The sequence below is a fragment of the Gossypium raimondii genome, chromosome 2, assembly GCF_025698545.1.
Source record: "Gossypium raimondii isolate GPD5lz chromosome 2, ASM2569854v1, whole genome shotgun sequence".
NCBI lineage: Eukaryota > Viridiplantae > Streptophyta > Magnoliopsida > Malvales > Malvaceae > Gossypium > Gossypium raimondii.
The window spans coordinates 35,126,910-35,154,776 of record NC_068566.1 but is presented as its reverse complement, the minus strand read 5'-3'; the positions used below and the strand labels follow the sequence as shown (position 1 = coordinate 35,154,776).

Below are 27,867 nucleotides of genomic sequence, written 5' to 3'. Positions count from 1 at the left end.
TCAATCAGGCTTACAAAAGCCCTTAAAATAGCTCGGAACCAAAACATGACCATTTTAAAACATTTACAAAACAATCAGTAAAAAGGTAAAATAGGGTCACACGACCATGTGGCCAAGACGTGTGATAAAGCTAAGGCCAGATGGTGCTATCACATAGTCGTGTCCCCAAATCGAGAAATAGATTAATGTTGTGTAATTTAGGGTCACACGATTGTGTCGCCGGGCCATGTAACTAATTGTGGTGTGTAAACTAAAAACCAACCTAAACACCTTAAACACATGGCCGTGTCATCCAACCATGTGTGACACATGGCTATGCGGTAGCCCGTGTATTGCAAAAATAACCTATTTTGGCAAGTTTTCATTGTAAGACCCCTAACTTGTATCCGTCGTCGGAATATGGTTACAGAGCATTATCGGACAAACAAAATAGTAAACCATTCAATTCATACATCAATGCGAACATAATCTAATTACAATCAAATACATTCATAATGTCCCTTAATCAAGCCCTCGAGGCCCTAAAACTACTATAGAAACAATTTGGGACTAAATCGAAAAAATTTGGAAATTTTAGGAAAAATTTGAAAATTTTGGTTTTTAGGGGTCACACGACCATGTGGCCAGGCCGTGTGACTCACACGGCTAAGACCCACGCCCGTGTCTAAGGCCGTGTGGACATTCAAAATAGGGACACATGACTGTGTCCCAGCCCGTGTCCATGCCTATGTAACTCACTGACTTGGGTCACACGACCAAGCCACACACCCGTGTGCCAGGCTGTGTCACCCACCAAATAGCCTCACACGCCCGTGTGCCAGGCCGTGTACTAGGCCGTGTAATTGCTTGACTGGTATGCCTTGAACTTACAGGGGACACACGACCGTCGCATGGCCGTGTTTCACACGCGATTGAGACACACGCCTGTTTCTTAGGCCGTGTGGACAAGAAAATGGCCAAAATCAAGCCATTTCTCTCACCCTTCTTAAGCACCAACCAAAGTACACTTGCTCATGTGATCAGAGCTTCAAAACATGCTTAAAACCTGCATAAAATGATCTATACATTAAGCTAATAATCCATAAAACCAATATGCCATTTAGGCACATCAAACATAACCAATAAATATACCAAAACAAACACATTCTTAACCATTCATCAACTAACTTATTTCTAACCGAACCGTTCTAGATTCAATAGCATATCTTAGCTATACTAAGTTCACTTCATAACATAGTAACTTGTAATCTTAACATGCATCACATAACCATTCTTTTGAAATGGGCTAAAAAATTTCAAGAAGTTTGCAAATGACAGTCAGATTCGAGATTTTAATAGAAGAGGGTCGTTCAAGCCTACACAATCGTCTTCATCGAAGAAATTTAGAAATGAGATAAATGAATCAGTTGTCCCTTTAGAGTTCACTGGCAGAGATAAGCTGAGGCAAAGCGATTTTAAGTCTGTAAATTCTCTAGCAGCTAGTGTCGAAAGTGTAGGGAATGTTGAGAGAACTCTTCCTGTTTGTAATGATTGCAATAAAAGGCATTTTGGTGAGTGCCAATCAAAGTCGGGAGCTTATTTCCATTGTGGATCTACCGATCATATCCTTCGTGATTGTCCAAAAAGACAGAATGATTTTGGCAATCAATCAAACAAGCCTAAAGCAACCTCATAGAGTGGAAGACGATCTGGAAATGCTAGAAACACTACTCCTAGTCGAGGGAAGAATAACGAGATGAATGAACGATCTGAAGCAAGAACTCCAAGTAGAGCCTATGTAATTAGAGTTCATGAAAAAGCTATTGCTTCAGATGTTATTGGGGGTACTTTTTCTCTCTTTGATATTAATGTATATGCATTGATTGATCCTAGATCAACTCACTCGTATATATGCACTGCATTAGTAGACAAAAAGGAATTATTTGTTGAGTTCATTGAATATACTATCAAAGTTACGAATCTCCTGGGTCAGTGTGTTTTAGTTAATCAGATATGTAGATCGTGTCCACTGAAAATTAGGGGTTACGATTTTCCCGCTAGTTTGATGTTGTTAACTTTTGATGATTTTGATATCATTCTAGGAATGGACTGGTTGTCTAAGCATGATGCAATAGTGAGTTGCCGAAGGAAGCAAGTTAATTTGAAGCGTCCTAATGGTGAATTTATTTGTGTTAAGTCTGATGGGATTGATTGTATTACAAATATAATTTCGGCATTGTCAGCCTACGTTATTGATTCGAAAATGATTGAATTAAAAATCAAGCAAGTGCCAGTAGTCAAGGAGTGTACTGATATTTTACTTAAAGAATTGCTTGGATTGCCATCAACACGTGAAGTAGAATTTGTGATCGAACTTGTGCCTGGAACAGCTGCAGTTTTGATAACGCCGTATAGGATGGCCCTTACAGAATTGAAAGAGTTGAAAGTGCAGTTGCAAGAGTTGTTAGATTGCAGATTATTCGACCGAGTGTGTCACCTTGAAAAGTTCCAGTTTTGTTCGTAAAGAAGAAAGATGGGTCAATGAGACTATGTATAGATTATCGATAGTTGAATAGAGCCACCATTAAGAATAAATACCCGTTACCTCGTATTGATGATTTGTTCGATTAGTTAAAAATAGCTATAGTGTTTTCAAAGATTGACTTGAGATCTGGATATTATAAACTGTGAGTTAAAGAGCAAGATGTACCAAAAATAACATTCAGAACTAGATATGGTCACTATAAATTTCTGGTGATGCCATTTGGTTTGACTAATGCCCCTACGGCATTCATAGACTTGATGAATCAGGTATTTCAACCATATTTAGATCGGTTTGTTATAGTATTCATTGATGACATTCTGATTTATTCATTGAACGAGTCAGATCATGTGGAACATTTAAGAGTTGTGATGTAAACCTTGAGTGAAAAATGACTATATGTTGAAGAACGTTTCTGACGTTCGAAGTTTCTTGGATTTTGGCTACAAGTTGATTTTCTAGGACATGTTATATCTACTGATAGAATCAGGGTTGATCCAAATAAAGTATCTGCGATTGTTGATTGGAAAATTCTGAAGAATGTTTCTGACGTTCGAAGTTTCTTGGAATTAGCCGGACACTATCAGCAATTCGTTAAAAAACTTCTCAATCATTGCTTCACCTATGACCAGGTTATTACAAAAAAAAGTCGAATTTGTTTGGTCTAATAAATGTCAACAGAGTTTTGATTAGCTGAAAAGCAAGTTAAGAGAAGCTCCAGTATTAACTCAGCCTAAATCTGGAATGACATATGTTGTTTAGAGTGATCCGTCTCTCAGTGGTTTAGGTTATGTGTTAATGTAGTCAGGGAAAGTGGTAGATTATGTTTCGCGATAGTTAAAGCCAAATGAAAAGAATTATCCTACTCATGATCTTGAGTTGGCCGCGATTTTTTTCGCTTTGAAGATATTGGGGCATTATTTAGACGGTGAGAAATGTCACATGTATACTGATTACAAAAACTTAAAATATTTAATGACCCAGAAGGAGCTAAATTTGAGGCAGCGACGTTGGTTAGAGCTATTGAAAGATTATGATTTAGTTATTGATTACCAATCGGGAAAGGCCAATTGGGTTACGGATGCACTCAGCAGGAGGTCATCATTATTTACACTTCGAGCGTTGAATGCTCATTTGGCTTTGAATGTCGATGGTTCTGTACTGGCAGAATTAAAGATTAAACCCTTTTTTCTACAACGAATTAGGGAATTCCAAAATGACGATCCGAAGTTGATAATGAAACGAAGCTTGGTTCAGGATAATTTGACTACTGAATACAATATTGGCGATGATGGCACATTGCATTACCGTAAGAGAATTGGTGTTTCAAATAGTTCAAATTTGAAACTGGATATTCTATTAGAGGCTCACAATAGTACATATTCCATTCATCCGGGTAGCACGAAGATGTATTGTGATTTGAAGCAGATGTATTGGTGGCCAGGTATGAAACCTAAGATTTGTGAGTTCATAGCCAAATTTTTGATTTGTCAGCAGGTAAAAGCAAAGCATCAGACGCCGTCAGGATTATTACAGCCTGTTATGATTCTTGAATGGAAGTGGGAACGAATCATGATGGATTTTGTATCTGGTTTGCCTGTAACTCCAAAAAAGAAAGTTTCGATCTGGGTGATTGTTGACAGATTGACTAAGTCGACCCATTTTATTCCATTATTATTTTTGACCGTGATCCGCGATTTACATCAAGGTTTTGGAGAAAAATTCATGAGGCTTTGGGCACTAAACTCAACTTCAGTGTCGTGTTTCATCCTCAGACGGACGGGCAATCAGAATAAGTAATATAGATTTTGGAAGATATGTTACGATGCTGAACACTCAAATTTGATAGTAATTGGGAAAAATATTTACCGTCACTTGAGTTCGCTTATAATAATAGTTATCAATCCAGTATAAAAATGACATCGTTTGAAGTTTTATAAGGAATAAAATGTAAAACGCCATTGTATTGGTCTGAGCTGAGTGAATCCAAAATGGTAGGGATTGTTTTGATTCGAGAAACTGAAGGCAAAGTTCAAATTATTCAAGATTGTTTGAAAGTTGCATCTGATCGTCAGAAGTCGTACGCTGATTTTAAAAGAAATGATATAGAATTTGTTTTTGGCGACTGGGTATTTTTAAAAGTTTCTCCATGGAAAAAAGTGCTACGATTCGACAAAAAAGGAAAGTTGAGCCCGTGATTTATCGAGCCGTATGAGATTACAGAAATAGTCGACCCTGTAGCTTATAAATTAGATTTGCCTCCTGAACTAGAGAAAATTCATAATGTGTTTCACGTTTCAAAGCTAAGACAGTATAGATCTGATCTTTCACACGTGATTCCGCATAGTGAAATTGAATTACAGCCAAACTTATCAAATTCTGAAGAACCAATGAAAATTTTGGCTCGAGAAGTTAAAGAACTTCAGAATAAACAAGTATCTTTGGTGAAAGTCTTGTGGCATCGACATGGTACTGAGGAGGCTACTTGGGAAACCGAGAAATCAATGAATTACAATATTCGAATATATTTTCAGGTAACAATTTCGAGGATGAAATTTCCTAAGGGGGGAGAGTTTGAATAGCTCGTTTTTAGTGATATTAGAATAGTGGTTTTGGAACCACAATTTTGATGAGTAAATTATTGTTTTATTATTTATTTAGTGTCTACTAGATTTTATTAATGTCGTAGTAAAATTTCATTAAGAAATTTTAATGTTTGAATGCTTAATTAAGTAAAAATGACTAAATCGTAAAAGGTGAAAAGTTGAGTTCTAATAGTTAATATAATCAAATGGCTTTATAAATGAAATTTAATAGACTTGAATGGTAATTATACCATATATGTTGATAATGGATGTACATGGATTTGATATTATTAAAATTTTGATAATTTTTAAAGGGCAAAAAGGTAAATTGGTGAATAAAACTAAAATAACCTAAGAAATCATGTTCATCTTCTTCAATTCATCCTATATCCATTAAAAATTACCATTAAAAGAAGCTAAGGTATTCGGTCAAGCTCATTTCATTGAATGTAAGTGTATTCAAGCCTATTTTTAATGATTTTTATGTTTTTGAGATCATTACAACTAGGTCCAGCTCGCTTGTACCTTCGTTTTTGAATCTGTTAAAAAAATTGGAAGTTACCATTGATGAATCTTAATTTTTTTTACGGCAACCATGTGTTTGAAGCTTTGATTGTGGTATTTGGTTGAATTGTGAAGTGATTTTTGTTAGATTTTGATTTAAGGATTAAACTAATTAAATGTCAAAATCTTAAGGTTTGATAGTGAATTTCATGTACCATAGGGACTATTAAAAGGCCTATAATATTTGGTTGTAACTTGATTCTAAGAAAATAGTCAAGTTGATTATTTTTGGGTTAGAGGACTAAATTGCAAAAATTGTAAAAAGTTAGGGAAAAATGTATAATTAATGAGAGGTTAAGGGTTATGTAACATCCCAAAAATTGGGTTTTAGTAGAATCGGGTTTGTGAAGCAAGAGAGAGTGGTAATGCCTTAATTTTTGAGATTACCTATACATTTTTAGGAAATAAATGAGGTATTGGTTTGTTGGTTAAGTGTTAATGAAATGTTCCTTGAAACCTAAATTCAAATCCCTTGTCTCGGATCATTTTTACTATTTTGTAAATTTTGCCTTAAATCCTAGTATGTGACATGCCTTGTTTTTAAAATAAATATTGCAAAATTATTTCCAGAATGAGGAAAAATTCTAATGGTTAAAAAAAAATATGAGAAAGCATGAAAATTAAATGAGGTCCCAAGTTTGAACCATTTTCCTGGTTGCACTTCCATCGATGATGATGGTAATGCCCAAAGTGATACTGAGGACAGGTACGGAGGACATCATGCAATTGGATGTGAAAAAAATGGATCCAATGAAGTGGCAACAATGGATCATGGAGTTGATGAACAATAACAACAACAATAACAACAATCCTCAAACTCATGTGGGAGGCGATGAGATGATGTTCCAGTTTGACGACAACATCAACCCCAACAATGGCCATTAAACCAATACTGTTTCCCTTGTGAGAAATGAGAGATCATTTGAGTTATTTGTTTAATTCTATTATGGTCTTTAATCCAAAGGTATTGTATCAGTTTATGTTATGATGGTGTTATGTTTTTGAACTTTGCTTATAGATCACAGTCATTTCCCTTAAATTAAAGCACCTATATCATGTTCCTTTTTAGCATTCAAACATTATGTTTGTTGTTTGAGTTGAGAGTTATGTTATTCGCCTAATTTAAAGAGTTTTATTTTTATCTTCTAAATTTTTATGCTTGAATCTTATTTTCTTCAATGAAAAAATTATTAAGTTCTTAAGTTACACTAGATCTTACTTGATCATTTTTAGAATGAGATTTCCAGTAAAAATACATAAAAGCTATCTCTAACGCATGCTATAATTCAATCTAGGAATACGCTTTATTATTTTTGAGACAAGTCAGTGAAGGGATTAAAACAAATGACGGATAATTAGGGAATGGTAAAACTAGATTAGTGGTGACTTATTTTTAAACTCTTTGCATCAAAACTATATGTTTGATGTGTGTTTGGTTGGTATTCATAATATTTTTCTATTCAACATAATATAAATTTATATAAATTTGTATTAGTACGTTTTAGCAACTCATTTTATGGTATTAATATGTTTTTAGTCACATATTTTTATTATGTTGTTTTTCTTCATGTTCGAAAGTTTATAAATATATATTGACAACTTGTATAAATATTAAAATATTAATTCATGTTGCAAAACAATTTTTCCATTTGGTTTTGAGAGTTGAGATTGGATTATTAGGTGTTTGAATTATGTCAAATTTAGATAAGCATGGTTACTTATTTAGTCTTTTCAAGTTCATTTTAATTTAAATTATGATTGGACAAGTTTGGATTCTTGACTTTTTGAAGTAAAATCAAGTTAGGCTCTATTTAGATTCAGGTTGACGAGGTTGAGTTTTCGAGTTTGGATTAGAATTTATAAGCACATATAAAATTATATGAATATATGAATAATTTAAAACTTATATAATAAAAATTATTAAAATTATTAAATAATTTAAAATAAATTAAAAGTTACACATGAGCCTTCATTCAATGTACATTGATATGTGAATTTTATGGAATTGTAAAGATTAATTTTTCATTTTAATATATTGTACAAACCACTAGCATCGTGATAGATGTAAAATTAATTTACATTTACTTACAACATAAAAATAGTCTTATTTATCACAATATACAATTAAATTAAAATTAAAGTTACATTTATACAATTAAATCAATATTAAACTTTGTTGTGTATAATTGAACTAAGTTGTTTTTAACAAACTAATTAAAATTAAGGGATTAAAAATTAAATACTTAATTTTTACTATATAATTCAATATGTGTTGAATATAAATATATTTTTAATAAATATAAATTTCAAATTTTAAAAATAAAAATAACTAAAAGGTTAACTTTTAATTAAAAAGTAGAAAAATAAAATATATATTTTATAACAATTCTTTAGAAAAACAATGACCTATAATAAAGTAGCTAATTTAAATAATTATCATTTGATTTTTATTTAAAAGATAATATATTTTAAGATTAAACAAGAAATTAATTATTTGGCAAATGTATTCTTTACAAAGTGATATGTAAGTTATAATTATTTTTGTTCATTCTTGCAATTAAATAAATTAGGTAAATGTTTTTCAACTTTTATTATCAAACCCATAAAAAATAAATTATATAAAACTTAATTTTGAATTGAAATTTTGGAATCAATTTTTTACAAAAGATACGTTAGCTATAGATGTTGTAGATACTCAATTTTGGTTTCTAATGTTTTATCTTTTCCTTGAAATAAAAATATTATATTTCAGTAATTTTGTTACCAACCGTATCTATTTCAAAGCAACAACTCTTGTTCAGAATAGTTGTTGTTCAGAACAGTTGTCGATCGAAGAATAACTATGTCCAGAATAGTTATGTTCAAAATAGGGCTTTAGTTAGAACAGTTGTCATCTAGTGTTGTTGTTATTTGAGAACAACTACTGTTGAGAATAGCTAATGTTCAGAACAACTATTATTTAGAATAATGGCATTTCAAGAATATTTTATGTTTAGAACAACCATTGTTTGTAACAACCTTTATCTAGAATAATTGTGTTTTTTTTGGAAGAGCTATTATTCATAAAAAGATTTACCAAGAAAAGCATCACTATGGAACAACTCTTATTCGGAACAATCTCTATATTAAGAACAACTATGGAAAGAAAAACTCAAGTTTGGAACAAGGAACAATAATCATTATCCAGAAACAGCTCATCCAAGAACAACCATCGTCTTGTGTTTTAAGAGAAGTGGGAATAACCTCGAAATATGGGAATAAAAGAAGTGGGAATAACCTCGAAATATGGCAGGGTTCTTGGGTTTTATTTACTCTTAGGATGTTCTGAAGAGCTTGGCTTGGTGGATCATAGATACAGGTAGTTAAAAGTTCTCTTCTTAACATTTTCCTGTAATACTGAGTTATTTTCCCTTCTTTTAGAAACATAATGAATCCTTCTCCATTATTCACTATCACCAACAAAACCTTTCACTATCCATTCTTAATCATTAATGCAATTGTATATGAAAATTAATTACATTATTCATATTAGTTACTAGCTTTGTAACTCTTATTCTTGAAACACTATAATCACAACATGTGAAAGGACTATTTTTTAGCAATTTTGGCTTTTTTAGCATTTTGACCTCTCAAAGGATTCTCTCTGAAATTCTTTCAATCTACTTCTTTGTTAAGCCTGATTATCAATTATATTTCTCTTTCTCCACCTTATCGACATGTTAGTTCTATTTTTTCAAGTATTTTGATATAACAAAAAGAATATTAAAAATCCCCTACATAAGTCCTTAAAATTATCTCCAAAGTGTTGGACAAAATAAATTGTTAAAGAGCCTTGAATTAACTTATCTTTTAACGAGTTTTTAAAGTCTAAAGGACTTCTATCGATACTTAGGTGGACAAGTGTTGGTAGAACTCAAGATGAAAAGATCTTGAAAAAGCTATAGAATTCTACAATTAGAACTAGGAGTTCTACCGATACAACCCGGACTTCTATCTGTAGATTGCACTTTAGTGTGCAAGGTAGTTTTGGCCTAGGAGACCTACCGATACCCTAGTCCGATCTATCAATACAACAAGAGTTATATCGATACCTTGAAGGCTTCTACCGAAACAAGCCAAAATAGTAGCCAAAGTTCAGTCCCTCCTACACTTTTACTGATACTCTGCTAGGTTTTACCGGTACCAGTTGAAACCTCTAGAGTTCTACTACTACCTTGAGGACTTCTACCGAAACAAGTCAAAATAGTAGCCAAAGTTCAGCCTCCCCTACACTTCTACCAATACTCTGATGGGTTCTATCAATACCAAATGAAACCCTTAGAGTTCTATAAATATAGGAGAACTTCTACCGATAGAACGAGCCCAACAATCACATTTTTGAAAGACTTCTATGGATACAAGATTCCTTCTACCGATACAACGAAGCTACAAACTGCATTTAATGCTGGTTTTTATGGCTACAACGACTCTAATTTGTTTCTAACGGCTACAAACGTCCACAAGGTTGTTAGAGGACTTAAATAAAAGGTCAAGGCTCCTCATGGAAGTCAACAAAGATAAGAAACAAGTACCTAACCTCTAAGAACTCAATTTTCCAATCTTTCTCAATCTCTTACTAAATATTTCTTGTACACACTGTGGGTTAAGTTTTCTATATTCTTTCAAGTGTTGTAACTTTGTGTGAGAGTGCTTAATTGTTGATTATCTATCTTTTAGAGGTATCATTTTATTCATCATTATTTTTCTCTCATTTGTAAAGTGTTACTTAAGGTTTTGGGTAGAAAACCTTAAGGGGAAGTGGTTCTATCTTACCTTTGAAAAGATAAGGATTTGTAAGGTTAAACCTTGTCCTTAAAGTTTCAAATCTAGTGGATTTGAGAAATCCTTAGTTGAGGAAAGCTAAGGTAGTGGATGTAGGAAATTGAGGCCAAACCACTATAATTTCTTCAATCGTTTGATTTTTTTCATTTCCTGAAAACCTTTTAAAACTCCAATTCATCCCCCTCTTGGTGTATTTTGATCTCAATAGACCACCACTTTCTACTCTGCTCAGTGTTACCAGAATTACTCTAATCTTCCTCTCTAGTTTCTTCCAATATATCCCATTCACTTGTTTGCAACGCTTCCTCTCCCCATCAACAGTACCCTCTACAGATGCACAAGCTATACCCTCAGTTCTTGGTCAATTCATTTCCCTGCACAATATGAATGTGAGAAAGCATATCTTGGGTGTCCTTGAAGGATGAAAATCAACTTTCCAAAGATTAGATTCTTCCATTCCTTTTCTTTATTGAGTACTCTACATACAAGGATTTCATGTTTCTTAAATTACTTTAAGGCCTTGTTAGACTACAATTTTGCATATATTTTGACAAGTTTCCCATGTATTTTGATGACCTAATATGCTTGTAAACTAATTATTTCATTGAATTTTGTATTTTATGGGATAAAAAGAGAGTTGGAATCATTTGGAAGCAATATGAAGGTTTTTGTGGATAAAATGAAATTTGAGTATTTTGTGGACTAAAAAATATGCAAAAAAAGTCGAAGAATAAGGCATGCCCACAGCTTATGCTTGGAGAAACAAAACTGTGTGATTTTTCTAAAACTTTCAACAAACCTCTATCTTTTTGGAAGAATTCATCAAAGCCTTATTATCAGGGATTAATTATGATTTATAAGATAGTTTAAAATTTAAAATTTTGAAATCTTATCTAGGAGATCCTGGAGGGTATTTAAAGAGGCTTTAGGGCATGAAACACGATGTACAAGACTTTCATATATTCTTCTGTTATTCTATTTCTCTTCATGGATTGTTAACTTTTTTATTCTAGTCAAGGGTTTTATCAAATTTTTTGATTCATTGAATTGTTAGATTACCGTTCTTCGTGTTTTTTTAGATTTTTGAATATTTTTACATCTTCTGTTCTTCATATTATTATTGATTTGTGAATTCCATGAACTGGCCACTTGTCAATTTGTCAAATTAATATACAACCAATTAGGATATTCTCATCCGTAATTGTGGGAAGGTTTTAATCCGTGTGGTGAATAACTTAGGTTATAAAGGTGTAGAATCTATTTTAAATTATCCGCGCTAGTGTGAGATGGTTGGCTAGAATTGGGTCCTCTAAATCTAAAGGCTGTTGGTAAGTTAAATCCTAGGAGGATCTCCACGGGACTTTATCAACAAGAGAAGTAATCATTTGAGTGTCTCTTTGATTACCAAGAATCTAAGGAGTGATTTGGCTATTAGAGCATCTCAAGTAGTTATAACCAAGTTATTCAAGGATTTTAGAAAATCATTTGCCAAATCAATGATCAATTCATGAATTAAAAAAATTGTGATTTCACTTGGCTAGATATTTCTCAAACCTTGAACTTTCCTAAATCTTCCTGTTTTGACTACATTATTTGCTATTAGTTTTTATTCTAGTTTGAACATTAAATCGCCCTCAACTTTATTTTCTCATTTATTTTCTAGGAATTTGTAACCTCCCAAACCTGGCCTAATGTTATGGCTAGATTAGGAAGGCTACATTAGCCACCGAAATGGCTAAGCTAACTTACATTACTTTTGAATACGTTAAATAAACTTATTTTAGAGAAAATCATAGTTGTACTTTGAGTTAGCTTAAAAGCATTCATTCATTAGGTCCTGTATGCTTAGGATTCATTTTATTATCGACAGTGTTGTTTTAGAAAAACCGTTTGCTTGTTGCTCTTCTTTAAAAAAAACTTGAAGTTAAACTAATGCAGTGAAAAAACCATTTTTCAAGTAATTTTGGAAAAGTAGTTGCCTTATCGATTTGTTTTTTCAAAAAAGGTTCCTTTGCAATGCAGCGGAAACTAGGAAACAATATCAAATTTTACTTAAGTCTGATATCATGCATTATTCGATTATTATGCTTGAGTAATCCATGCATGCAAAAATCCCAGAAGAAAAGTTACCAAGCCACAAACCAAAAGTCATTAAAAATTAGAAACCAAAACCATTAGAGATTGATTAATACGTATTAGAAAAATAATCCGAGGTCCAATGTGATTCTCCTAATGCCGAGTCCGGTCCTAATTTCTAGGTTTACTTGAAAAGTTAAACAATATTGTGGGGTGAGCTTATGAAAAGCTCAGTGTGAGTCAAACAATTATTTAAACAAACATAAATATCGAATATAATAAAACAGATTACCTTTAACAGAAGAAAACAAAACCATCATAGGAATTTGATATCGTTACATAGCCATTATCAAATTGATGTCAAATGGTGTATAAGCATAGGCCATCGTTCATTCGAGTGACAATCATTAATTTTGATACCATCCAATACTACAAAATACAATACATAGCATAAATCAATAACATTCGAATATGTCGAGCACATGATGTAATGCCAAAAGGTTCCTACCCATACTATAACACCCCAAACCCAGCCTAGAAGTTAGGCCCGAATCTGGCGTGTCACATTGAAGTGTTTTTCGAAAATCATGTTTTCATTAAAAACCCTTCTTGAAATTTCAAACTTCTTACCATTTAAAACTTGTATAAAACCTCGATTTACATTTTTTTATTTTCAATCGAGGTCTATTAAAAACTTATTACTTTCAAAACCTTATTGTCGCGAAAGCTTAAGTTAAAGAAAATGATTTACGAAAATGTGATATTTAAAAATTGAGGTGCGAAAACGTAGTGTTAGAAAACAATTATTGTTTTGGGAAAACTGTGTTCCACTTCTAGCAGATATAAATCACAATCACATCAAATCCTAAATTTAAAATCTAGAAATTATAGAGGCCTTACTACAACCTGAATCAAAATCAAAGTGCTTTAGTAAATAAGTAAAAAAGAATAAAACTTGTGCAGTTGTGTGGCCTTCTCCGAGTCCCTCGCAGCTCCGAATTGTCTAACGCTGGGGATTACCTAAAAGGTTTAAAAATGGGGCGAGTTTACGAAAACTCAGTGTGTAATCCCCTTAATAAAGAAACAGAATCAGTCTAGGCCTGAGCCCTTAACAGTAACAGTATCAGTGTGGGCCTTAGCCTATTACGGTAACGGTGGCAAATGGCCTTATCCCCCATCAGCCTCGGTTGGGCCTGAGCCCATATCAAATGGCACATATCACATATATCTGGGCTTAAGCCCATCTCAATATCAGAATTAGTATATGCAATGCATAAATACCCATACCAACCCTACACTAAATCTTCTATCCAACCCTACACTCTTGTGGTGATTAAATCAACCACCCATCCCTACACTCCTTATGTAGCACCAGTTGTGGCACTAACCAATATTGCAGCAGAGCTACCAATCACATAATTGGCTAAAACCCATCGATAGGTCCACAGTCGTCTCATGCGACCTGTGCGACCTTACATATCAATCACTTCCTCCAATACAAGATCCCAACCCCATGCAGTATGTCGTATCAGAAATTATACCTGTATGCAGTATATCATACTCAATAACAGTTATATATATCATAGAACAAGTCGTCATACCCGCATTTCAATTCCTAGGGGTATAACAGTCATTTTACCCTGTAGGGGTATTTCGGTCATTTTATCCCATAGGAGTATAACAGTCACCTCGAGCGACACAGATAACCTAAATAGTCAAAATGATGTAAATGGGCCCAAGTAGGCCCACACGCTTGTGTGGCCCACTAAGCCCAAAATTGCCCTTGGCCATGCGATCGTCATGGCTGGCTCATTATTTCCTACCCATCCAGGAAAATTTACTCGCGTAGGGCCCACGGCCCATTTGGCCCACTCGGCCCAAGCTGGTCTATTTGGCCCAAAAACGGCCTAAGACCACGAGATCAGTCGTGGTGACCTCTGTCGTTGTATCGACTTATCCACACGCGCGCTCGTGCTCCCTTGTGATAGTCGTAGCCCTACTTTTGACTTTTTAACTTCTCAACATTTCAGGATTTCGGCATTTGCCGATCTACAATTGGAGTGGTGTGTGTACACACTTGTTTAAGCAACTGCTCCAAGCTCCAAGCTCTCAAGCGCCCAACCTACATTCATTCCACATACAGTCAGTTTTTCATATGTTATTGTTCAAAGCACTTAATCCCCAAACAAAAATCACTACCAACCTTGATTGAGTACCATGCGATCTACTCCTATTAGATCGCTGACTAAGAACAATCGTATGTCTCTTGCCGATTTACTGCCTACCAACAGATCTTATTAGAAAGGATCGATTGTAAATGTGGCTTAAATCCACGAATACTATCCTCACAAAAACAAAAAAATATTTGGCCTACCCAAAAACAAGGTATCGAAATTACCTTAATCGATTAACAGAAGGACGAACCTCAACAGCTTGGTAACCCTTGCACCCCTTCACTTCTTAGGAACACCTAACCTATCGATCACCACATCAAGAGGAAGGGATCACCATTCAGCCATCAAATAACATGAAGGAAAGAAACATTCGGCTTTTATGAAAAGATAAAACGAAACGATTCACACATATCTCACAGTAATAGAGAATAAGAAAGGGAACTTTTGAATACCTACCGATTTGTCAGGATTTCTTGCGGATATCAACTCAATATACCATTGGTAGAGTATGGAAAAAATTGGAATTTAGAGAGAAAATAAGCAGAGTATGCAACCACCCCAAGGATTAGCAGAAGAAGAAACTCGGTTTAAACACAATAAAGAAGTCGAAAAACAGAAAAAGAGAGAATGGTATTGTGAGTTTGGCCAACAAGAACTAATCAATGAAACCAAAGATATCAGTAGACATTTGGCCAAGGCTAACTGAAATGGGAAGAGAAGGGAAAGGAAATGGAGAAAAAAAATGATGAGTAGTGATTCGGCTGACAGTGTGAAGTGATTGAAGAAAAGAAAAGGGGTATTCAACTAATAGAGAAAAGAAACCAAATTGCCCAAAGTACCCGAATGGTAAAAGAAAGTTTGACTTTCACACAATAGACCAAAAGAGAAACTCACGTTGCACCAAAAATAAAAAAAGAGTGTTCTCGATAACGTAATATTCGACCACTAAACAAATGAAAAGAATACCAACACTCAGGAAAATAACCAAAATTGAATACTCTATTTTCCCTACCAAATTCGGCAACAACCTTTATCAACTCAAACTCCCCTTTTTCCTCGTAAAATCTCTCCTCCAATCTTCTCCTTGAAATCCTCCACATATCACTCCAACATCTCATCAATCAGAATTTTACTGCAACAGAAACTCTAGCCGTGCAAGGTATCAAAAATTGATCCCCTTATTGAGCAAAACAGGACTCAAACTCAAGTCCCCTAGCATTAGAAACACGCCACCACTGGACCACAAACTCTTTTGTGTCATGATTCCACAAAAAATATTTATAAAGCCTTCAAACTAAGGCCAAGTTTCACTTAAGAGCAAAAATAAATTTTTTTGTTAAAGCCTAGGTTTGATCCAAGGACTTTTCCAACTCCTCTTAGGACCCTTAACCACTAAAACAAACACACTTTTGTGTCATTTCCTAGCTCACACAAACTTTTATGCTCAGCTTCGTAACTGTTCCCTTACTCAAGGCCAATACTTCTAGGCCTAAATTTCGGGGCGTTACACATACCATCCGATACACAACATGAGTTCCCCAGAACTCGTCATCTGAACTCGAAAACATTATGGGCTTAAGCCCGTTGTGGTTAAAACCACCGATAACAATATGTAGAAAATTCTACCAGAAAAAAATGCAAACAAACTGCTAGTAAAAATGCGATAAATCGCCATTCCCTTCAGTACTTCAGGTGCAGTGCACTGACTAACAATAATGCGAACTTAATATGCCACAGATACTCTACGAAACTCCTCCGTCAACTACAAAATCCTAACCCAATGCATATGCAATATGTCATACAATCTCATACATAGTCATATCTTAATACTTTTCACATTAATTTGACATGCTCAGCATGTCCTCAATAATCTCATACTTTCAGTAAATCGAAACAGTGTTCCAGTCTTTCAAATTACCATTGTGTTGGAATCAATCAATATCGTTCAATTTCACATTACGAATTTTCATTGTGCATAAATAACACGATTTTAGTAAAAAATATAACAAATATCTCATGCGTTTAAATCATACATAAGCTTAATATCTCAACACATTATATCATTCAGTCAAACATTCTCGTATCTCATAACTCAAATATATAATTACAAACTCAATCAAACATTCATATTATCAAACTAGCAATTTTGCCAACATGTCAATCTTTTAAGCCAATCCAATCAACAATCAACTTTATCAAATATAACATGATATTTAACATTTTCAAACAATTTTTAAGTTTAGGACCCACACCTTATTTTTTGCTTCCTCGCAGCACACTAGCGAATCTTTCAATTTTCCTTAATAATTCCTTAAACGAACCTAAACCAAAATTAAGTATAAATTCATTAAATATATCATTAAAACAGCCCCAAAATACCTACTTATTAGTTATAACAAATCATTGAAATTATAACTATTTTATGAATCCAAACTAGTTAGATTCCTTACACTGTATCGATGTGAACCGTACATACAATATTTCTTTGCCTTTACGGATGATTTGGGGCATTTGGGTCAGCATCTAATTCAATAATATAATGAAAAATAAGCAACTAATAATGATTAAATTCCTTCATTTAATTAATCCATAACCTTTACCCTACAACTATATCAAAACAACAATTAATTTTAAGCTTAATTGCACTTACGCTTCCCGATTTGTGAGTTTCGAATGCCCAAATGATCAAAAATGTCTCTCCCTAATTAATCATGGGTTTAAAATATAATTAGTAGGGCTCAAAAACTCAAATTAAGGATAAAATTAATTAGGCAAGATTCAAGAAACAAAACAGCCCCCTTTCTTGCACCTAGGCGTACGCACCACCACCCATGGTGGCCAAAATTGGGGCTAAATTTTAAAACGGTTTGAGCTCCCATTAAAATTTGGAAAAATACATTTGAAATCATTTAAAATCTATCAAGTTCAAGATCTAGAAATTTTGGTTTGTAATTGATAAGGTTAATCAAGAAATTGAAGAAAAAAGAGATCTTACCAACGTATATCTTACAGATCTAATTACAGAAACGTTACTAACAAATTCATTTAACCAAATTCCCAATTTTAACAGAAAATCTATTGGATGATGCTTAACACAATATCTACAAATCAAAACCTTAGTTGATCTAACAGTTTCTCCAATAATAACTACTACAACCTTTCATTGAGGTCTAACTCTTCTGGCGCACTTTAAAGGTCGCATATTTGGACCAGTGGAAGCAAACTCTATCCTTTTCCGAACTTCATTATTTTCCTTTCTTTTGCAGTCCAAGCGTTTAGTCGCTTCCTCTTTCTTAGTCCTCTTGACCATAATCTCGAAAACATTTTCTATGACTACATCATACCTAACGTCCTAGTTTTCTCCTTTACAAATAGGCGCAATCACGATATCATTCGTCTTAGGATTAGACACAATTCCTTGAGAAGGAAATGACCCAAATTGGGTAGCTCGACCTTGAGCCCCATGGTTCCTCATTCTACAGGTATTCATTATGTATCCTATGGTCTTAAATTTTATCTACAATTAAAAAAAAATCACTAGCTAACTTCAATCAATTCTCAATTTCCTATCTTATAGTTTCAAAGAAAAATTAAATACTAACTATTTCAGTTCTATGTCTACAGTAATACACCTCAAGTGTTTAACTATAACGCAACAGAATCTTTTCTATGCCAAACAGTAACGGAGTCTTGGACCTGATTTTCTTTGTAGAATATCATTTTCAAAATTCTCTGTGGCTTATTTTTCCCAAATTTCCCCCTTTTTTTTGTGTATGCATGCATGCAGACTTGCATAAGTAGATTTAAAAACTCAGTTTGAGGTTTTGAGCCGAGGCTCTGATACCACTAAATGTACCTCTAAAACTTGGCATAGGCGTTATGGCTAGATTGAGAAGGCTACGTTAGCCACCGAAATGACTAAGCTACCTTACATTACTTTTGAAGACTTTAAATAAACTCATTTTAGAGAAAATCATAGTTGTACATTGAGTTAGCTTAAAAGTGTTCATTCATTAGGTCGTGTATGCTTTGGATTCATTTTATTGTTGACAATGTTGTTTTAGAAAAACCGTTTGCTTATCGCTCTTCTTCAAAAAAAAAACTCAAAGTTAAAATAATGCAGCGGAAAAATCATTTTTCAAGTCATTTTAAAAAAATTAGTTGCTTTATCAATTTCTTTTTTCAAAAACAGTTCCTTTGCAAAGCAACGAAAACTATGGAATAATATCAAAATTTCCTTAAGTCCAATATCATGCATTATCCAGTTATTATGCTTGAATAATCCATGCATGCAGAAATCTTAGAAGAAAAGTTACCAAGCCATAAACCAGAAGTCACTAAAAATTACAAACCAAAACCATTAGAGATTGATTAATACTTATTAAAAAAAATAATTTGAGGTCCAATTTGATTCTCCAAATGCCGAGTCCAATCCTAATTTCTAGGTTTACCTGAAAAGTTAAACACTATTGAGGGGTGAGCTTATGAAAAGCTCAGTGTAAGTCGAACAATTATTTAAACAAACATAAATATCGAATATAGTGAAATAGATTAGCTTTAACAGTAGAAAATAAAACCATCATAGGAAATTCATATCGTTACATAGCCATTATCAAATTGATGTCAAACGGTATATGAGCATAAGTCATCATTCATTTGAGTGACAATCATTAATTTCGATACCATTCAATACAACAAAATACAATACGTAGCATAAATCAATAACATTCTAATATGTCGTGCACATAATGCAATGCAAAAAGGTTCCTACACATACCATCCGCTACACACCACGGGTTCCCCAAAACCCGTTATCCGAACTCTAAAATATTATGGGCTTAAGCCCGTTTGGTTAAAACCACTGATAACAATATGCAAAAAATTCTGCCAAAAAAAAATGCAAACAAGCTGCTAGTAAAAATTCAATAAATCGCCATTCCCCTTGGTACTCCAAGTGCAGTGCACTAACTACGAATAATGCGGGCTTAATATGCCATCGGTGCTCCACGGAACTCCTCCGTCAGCCACAAAATCCCAAAGCAATTTATATACAATATGTCACACAATCTCATACATAATCATATCTCAATACTTTTCACATTCATTTGACATGCTCAGCATGTCCTTAATAATCACATTCTTTTAGTAAATGGAAACAATGTTCCAATATTTCAAATTACCATTGTGTTGGTACCAATCAATATCGTTCAATTTTACATACTTTACGAATTTTCATTGTGCATAAATGACACCCTTTTTAGTACACAATAAAACAAATATCTCATACATTTAAATCATACATAAGCTTAATAACTTAACACATTATATCATTGATTCAAACATTCTCATATCTTATAACTCAAATATACAATTACAAACTCAATCAAACATTCATATTATCAAACTAGCAATTTTGCCAACATGTCAATCTTTTAAGGCTCGAAACAATTTGGTTCGACCACTCACAAAATCAATAATTTGACTATTAAGCCAATAAAATAAACAATTAAATTTATCAAATATAACATGATATTTAACATTTTGAAACAATTTTATAAGTTTAGGACCCACACCTTATTTTTTGCTCATCGCAGTACATTAGCGAATCTTCCAATTTTCCTTAATAATTCCTTAAACAAACCTAAACCAAAATTCAGTATAAATTAATTAAATATACCATTAAACCAGCCCCCAAATACCTAATTATGAGTTAGAACAAATCATTAAAATTATAACTATTTTATGAATCAAAACTAGTTAGATTCCTTACACTGTATCGATGTGAAACATACATACAATATTTTTTCGCCTTTACGGATGATTTGGGGCATTTGGGTCAGCATCTAATTCAATAATATACTGAAAAATAAGCAACTAATAATGATTAAATTCCTTCATTTAATTAATCCATAACCTTTCCCCCACAACTATGTCAAAATAACAATTAATTTTACGCTTAATTGCACTGACGCTTCCCGATTTGTGAGTTTAGAATGCCCAAACGATCAAGAATGTCTCTCCCTAATTAATCATGGGTTTAAAAGCTAATTAGGATGGTTCAAGAAATCAAATTATGGATGGAGTCAATTGGGCAAGATTCAATAAGCAAAACAACCCTCTTTATTGCACCTAGGCGCATGCACCACCACCCATGGTGGCCAAAATTGGGACTAAATTTTAAAATGGTTTGAGAACTCATTAAAATTTGGAAAAAAGATACCTTTAAAATCATTTAAAATCCCTGAAATTCTAGATGTGGGAATTTTGGTTTTTAATTGAGAAGATCAATTAAGAAATTGAAGAGAAAAGAGATCTTACCCAAGCTACTTTTGAGAAACGACAATGACACTTTCTTAGTAATGTTTGGTATCGATCTTGGGGTTCAAGATTTTGGGTTGATTTAGATAAGGGTAAATGAAATCAATATAATAAAGAAGCTGGTGCACAATCTTGACACAAAAAGAAAAAGAAAGAGATTGTAAAATGGGAGGTGTAGGCAACGATATTAATGGAGGAAAGGAAAATAAAGTAATATCAAAGGGAGAGAGATGAACGGCTAGGGCAATGAGGAGATGAACGGCTAGGGCAATGAGGAGGAGGATTAAAGGTTAATTATTTGTGAAAAATTAACAATTATACCTGGGGTTACAAGGCTTGGGTGGCCACACATTAAAAATAAGAGAATTTTTCCAAAAATTAAATTATTTCACAAGGGAAAGGATTCCATGCTTTAATTTCCATTAAAAATAACAATTATTTGGCACACCTCATTTAATTTCCATGCTTCCCCATATTTCTTTTAACCATTGGGCTTTTTTCTCATTCTTGAGATGATTTTGCAATATTTATTTTAAAAGCAAGACATGTCACATACTAGGGTTTAAGGCAAAATTTGTAAAATAATAAAAATGGTAGGAGAGAAGGGATTTGAACTTAAGTTTCAAGGAACGTTTCACTAACACTTAACCAACAAACCAATACCTCATTTATTTCCTAAAAATGCATAGATAATCTTAAAAATTAAGGTATGACCACTCTCTCTCGATTTACAAACCCAATTCTACTAACCCTCGACTTTTGGGATGTTAAAATTCTCCCTTCCTTAAAGAAATTTTATCCTCAAAATTTTCTTAGATATAAAATATGATACCCCTTTTCCTTCAAACCTAGCCACCAAGCTTTCGTTGCACAACTCTAATTCCAACACAATTCCAAGCAATGTGTCTCATTAAATTCCCAACATATATCTTACAGATCTAATTATGAAAACGTTGCTAACAAATTCCTTTACTCGAATTCCCAATTTTAACAGAAACTCTACTAGATGACGCTTACCACAATATCTACAAATCAGAACCTTAGTTGATCTAACAGTTTTTCCAAAAATAACTACTACAACCTTTCATTGTGGTCTGACTCCTCTGGCCCACTTTAAAGGTTGTAGATTTGGACTAGTGGGAGCAAACTCTCTCCTTTTCCAAACTTCATTATTTTCATTTCTTTTGCAGTCCAAGTGTTTAGTTTCTTCCTCCATCTTATTCCTCTTAATCATAATCTCGGAAACATTTTCTATGACTCCCAACACTGCTTGGGACACTAAATCATACCTAACCACCTAGTTTTCTCCTTTACAAATAAGTGCAATCATGATGTCATTCGTCTCAGGGTTAGACACAATTCCTTAGGAAGCAAATGACTCAAATTGGGTAGCTCGACGTTGAGCCCCATGATTCTTCATTCTACATGTGTTCATTATATATCTTATGGTCTTAAATTTGATCTACAAGTTTAGAAAAAATAATCACTAGCTAACTTTAATCAATTTTCAATTTCCTATCTTATAGTTTCAAAGAAAAAGTAAATACTAACTATTTCAGCTCTATGTCTACGGTAATACACCTCAAGTGTTTACCTATAACTTAACAGTATCTTTTCTATGGCAACCGGCATTGGAGTCTCGGACCTGATCTGGGCTTATCTATTTGCTCCTGACCTTCCATAGACTTGAGAATGAAAATCCTAAAAAATATTTGAAGGAGTTCTACATCATTTGTTCGAGCATGAGACCGGAAGGCATTATTGAAGATCAAATAAAACTATGTGCCATCCAATTTTCATTAGCCGACCACACAAAAGGTTGGTTATTCTACTTGCCTCCTGGATCAATTAACATATGAGTGGCCATGGCAAGGCTTTTGCTTGTCAAATATTTTATCGCATCACAAGCCGCTAATATACGGAGAGAGATTTGTGGCATCAAATAAAGAAACACTAATACACTCCACGATTTTTAGGAAAGATTTAAACAATTTTGTACTAGTTGCCTTCAACATGGGATCTCTGAACAACTTCTCATTTAATACTTTTATGAGGGTTGTTACCCATGGAAACAAAGATGATGGATGCAGCAAGTGGTGGAGAAGTCGTTAACAAAACTCCTAGAGATGCTAGGGAGTTGATCAATGTTATGGCCACTTCACATTAATTTAGCTTGCAACAAGACACCACATTTAAACGAGTGAATGAGGTAAGAAGACACCACATTTAAACGAGTGAATGAGGTAAGTATCTCTGCTCTTCAATTTCAAATTTCTAATCTTACTTCTTTGGTGCAACAAATGTCAATGGGTAACGTACAACAACTGAAAGCTTGGGGTATATGCACAAGTAATGGACACCAAACGGATATGTGTCCCACACTTCAATAGGATGCAATCGAGACTACCAATATGGTTGGTGGATTTTATGGCCCACCTCAAAGGAAGTATGATGCTTACTCAAACTCTTTTACTCTGGGTTAGAGGGATCACCCAAAATTTAGCTATAGGAAAAAGTCATACAATCCCCCACAAGTTCGACATGGACCGTCTCATGAGTCATCTCATCAACATTCATCATCAAAGACAAGTATGTCCATTGATGAAATAGTTCATTCTCTTGCTACTAGCACACAACAATTCCAACAAGATATCAAGGCAAGCATAAAAAATCTGGAGAATCAGGGAAGTCAACTTGCCTTATCTCTTAGCCAATTGGAACCTCATGGTAAGCTACCTTCATAAACTATTGCTAATCCAAAGCAACATGTAAATGCGATTACTTTGAGAAGTGCTAAAGAATTGCAGGAAACGACAACTAGCAACCAAAATTCAAAGGAAGGAACTAAAAAAGAAGTGGCACATCTAAATTCTTTCGATAAAGTGCCAAATATGTTGATGACGCTACCTCATTTTCCTTAAAGATTAGCCCAAACCAAGAAAGATACACAAGAAAATGAAATCTTTAAGACTTTCCGCAAAGTGGAGGTAAACATCCCATTACTTGATGCTATTAAATAGGTACCTCGCTATGCAAAATTTCTCAAGGAGTGGTGCACCAACAAGAAGAAACTCAATGGCAATGAGAAGGTAAGAATAAGAGAAAATGTATCTGCAATTTTCCAAAAGAAGCTCCTTCAAAAATGCAAAGATCCAGGTATGTTCACTATCTCATGTCAAGTTGGAAATGTTCAAATTGAAAACACTATGTTGGATTTGGGTGTTTCTATTAATGTTATGCCTCATTATATTTATTCCGCTAACAGAATGGGTACTTTAAAAGAAATTAGAGTAATTATCCAACTTGCTAATCGATCAAATGCGTATCCAATCGGTGTTTTGGAAGATGTTTTGGTTCAAGTTACTGTATTGGTTTTTCCTGCAGATTTCTATGTCATAGACATGGAAGAAGAAAACTCTTCTAATCCTAACTTGATTTTGTTAGGAAGGTCATTTCTAAAAACATAAAAAATAATAATTAATGTGAATTAAGGCACTCTCACTATGGAATTTGATGGGGAAGTTATCAAATTCAACAAACATGATGCTAGGGAATATCTTAGTGATGTATGTTCTTTATTTGATTTAAATGTCATTAACCCTTTGGTGTAGGAAGGAGATATCTTGGGAGTGACCCTCAACAAGAGTTACAAACTTGAAGAATTAGCAAAATTTTAGGAAGCTAAACTTGATTTGAAGCCTCTTCTCGACCACTTGAATTACGCGTATGAAAATGTATCCATCTATAAAAATAAGAGAAAAGTCTTTCATGATTAAATGATTTTTAGGAAAAAAATTCTATCTTGGAAAAAATGTTGCTTTATAAATATTGTTTGAGATTATTTCCTGGGAAATTATGCTCTAGATGGATAGGGCCTTTTGTTATCACAAAAGTGTTTCTCATGGTGCAGTAGAAATTCAAAGTCTAGACACCAATAAAATCTTCAAGATTAATGATCATCGTTTAAATCCTGTTCATGAAGGTTTTCAAACTAATGAGTTAGAACCAATCCAATTGGAATGTAAAAAAAACTATGAGTGAAGAGGGAGTCATGTCTAGCCAAAGACGTTAAAGAAAGACGCTTCAAGGGAGCAACCCATGAGATTTATTGTTAATTTCATATATTTTTAATGTTCGATTTCTTTTAGGTAAGATTGAGAGGGATGAAAATTTGGGCGAATCAAGGATAATGCGTGCCTACGCCTTATTGCGGAATATCAAGAAGCAACACATTTTTGCTCACAAAAAAAATTCAAGAATCCCACGCCTTATTGTTGCTAAACATTAAGAAATACAACATTTTTTGTTCACAGAAGAAACTCTAAAACAAGGTGTGCCCACGACTTATTCTTAAACTTCTTCTGCCCAAAAAATTTCAAATCCCCAATGCCTTTTGTCACACCCCAAAATAGGGTCTAAAATTTTTAGGGCTATTTTATTAATTTTAGCCTTAGAGTGTTCGGAATTCTGTGACATGGCATATCGGTAATGTTTTCAATTATGATTTTTATAAAATTAAATTAATTTCAGAAAATAAGTTTTAAATATCTTTAATTTTAGAAAAAGGAATGATTTGTAAAAGAGTCAAAATTGTTAGTTTTTATGAAGAATTAGACCAAAATTTAAAAACCAACCTATTTCTTCCTTCCTACCTACAATTTTTCACGTTAACTCTTCCCCAAAACTAGTGTTGCCGCCCCTTGACTCTCTCTTGCTATTTTAATTAATTTTTGAACTTCAATTCCTAATCCTCTTTGATTTCTATCAACCTTGAACATTAAACCTCTATAAAAGACCAAGAAAAAAAATCCAAAAATACAATAGTTCCTCCATTTTCAAGCTTTCAAGTTTTTGATCATACGCTCATTTTTTCGTCAACTAAGGTAACGATTCATCTTCCTATTAGTTTTAAATGTTATTTAGTCTTTAAAACCATGTTTTTAGCCATTAAATCGCATGTTTTGAATAAAAGCCAAAAATTGGGTCGTTAATGGTGGATTTTGAGATTTTGCATAAAAATATGGTTTCAAAGTATTTTTCAACTTGTTTTAACTTGATTAGAAGGTTTCTAAACTTACTTTAAAGTTTCGTTAAAGAAATCTTAATTTTAATGAAATTTTAGAAAATAGCCATAAAACATGTCAAAAAAGTCGATACTATGAATTGAGTATTTTATTATAGTTTAAAGGTTGGAAATTAGTCGTAGGTGAATTATAAGATGAACAGAATTGGTTTTAGGCAAAAATATTAAGTATAGATTGAGATATTGAAATTTGAAGTTTGTTATGTTATATGATAGGAACATTGCTTAGGCTTATGTTCTTTATTTCTTGTGGTGAGTTCTTAGATGATTATTGAATGCATTGTTGTGTGAATTGTTATGTTGAAGTTTCAGATTTGATAGGACCTTCTACGAGTAGAGATAAAGGCAAGGAAAAGCTAGTTTGAGCTTTCAGCTTCTCGGTGAAAGCGTAATTGTTGAGTGTTTGGAATAACTACTTGGGGACACGACTCAATGCATTATTTGGGAATTTAGTAGTAGCCTAAACCCCTACTGTAAATTCTTAGTGTAAGCTTTCTCATACCTATGTTATCTTGTGAACAATGTGCTTATGTGTTTGTGAATATGTGAATTGAGATGAGATGCTATAACATGTGAAATGTGGTTATGATAACTGTTGTGAAAGTGAAAATATATACATGTTTTGTATATGTTAAATGTTAGTGATAGTGTTTTGCTAAAGATGTATATATGCAATGATTGTGCATGCATAATCGGTAAGTGATATGTGTTTGACTTCAGATATTTTGGCCTTGTGATCTTGAAATCATTGTGTATAGTTGGCATGCCATAGGATTGTGAGTACTCACCTATATGTATAATGATTTTGGGCATTGAGGCCATGAGACTTGTTGGAGGGATAAGGGAATGTGAGCTAAGCTTCATTCAACGGGACATGTAAGGGAAAATAAGGAGAGTGTTAGCTATATGCTTCATTTTTGGGACATGTTTGACTCTATGAGTCTATGTTTGGTGTGTTGGAGATTCGTGTATCTAATGAGTGATGATAAAGCTCCCTTTTATATTTCATAGCTCTAGTGCCAAATTATCTTAAAAATTATGAATATGTGTGTATTGTGATATATGTTTATATGACGTGTGACCATTATGCAATTTATCTACAAACATGTTTTTGAGTACTGCGATATATGCTTGAAGGTTATGTAATTATATGAGTATTGCGATATGTGCTTCAACATTATGTAATTGTATGTGTAATGTGATAAATGCTTAAAAGTGAATATGTTTACCTTGTAAAATAATTAGAAAATAATGCACGAGTAAGAATATTATGACACTAAAGTTGGAATTGTTAAGGTTGCGCTATATGGTTGTTTCATTAATGCTTGATGAACTGTTTGCATGGTAGTTGTTCTAGGCATTCAATGAGCTTGTTAAGCTCACCCACTCCCTTCATTAAACATTGCAGATTAGTTGTGTGTCAGTGTGAGCGGTGTGGTCTCGAGAGGTGATCCAAGCAAGACTTTTGCATTGTTTCGTAAGTGTTCTATATTTATTTACGTTTTGGGGAAAAAGGCAATGTGGTAGACTTGTTTATAGTCATTTTAACTTCTAGATATTTTGCTGGTTTTTGGGTTTGGTTTATAAAGATTAAATGTTATTGTGATGCTTGGGTTCATGAACATGAGAATGGATTGATGTTACTTGCTCAAACACGGTTTTGCGATATTGAATTATTAATTAGGCCCTTCAATGATTATTTGTCGAATTAATTGACGTATGATG

The 27,867-nt window shown here is 33.5% G+C and overlaps 2 protein-coding genes across 2 annotated transcripts; both read left to right on the top strand.

Moving 5' to 3' along the window:
* The first annotated feature begins 1,735 nt into the window (after positions 1-1,735).
* LOC128034116 (uncharacterized) lies at positions 1,736-2,503 on the top strand. The gene is made up of 2 exons (XM_052622869.1): positions 1,736-1,967; positions 2,082-2,503. The coding sequence occupies exons 1-2, from the start codon at positions 1,736-1,738 to the stop codon at positions 2,501-2,503; spliced, it is 654 nt and encodes a 217-aa protein (XP_052478829.1).
* Positions 2,504-3,496: 993 nt separating this feature from the next.
* Positions 3,497-4,074, top strand: LOC128034112 (uncharacterized). The gene is made up of 2 exons (XM_052622868.1): positions 3,497-3,917; positions 4,019-4,074. The coding sequence occupies exons 1-2, from the start codon at positions 3,497-3,499 to the stop codon at positions 4,072-4,074; spliced, it is 477 nt and encodes a 158-aa protein (XP_052478828.1).
* Positions 4,075-27,867: the final 23,793 nt, after the last annotated feature.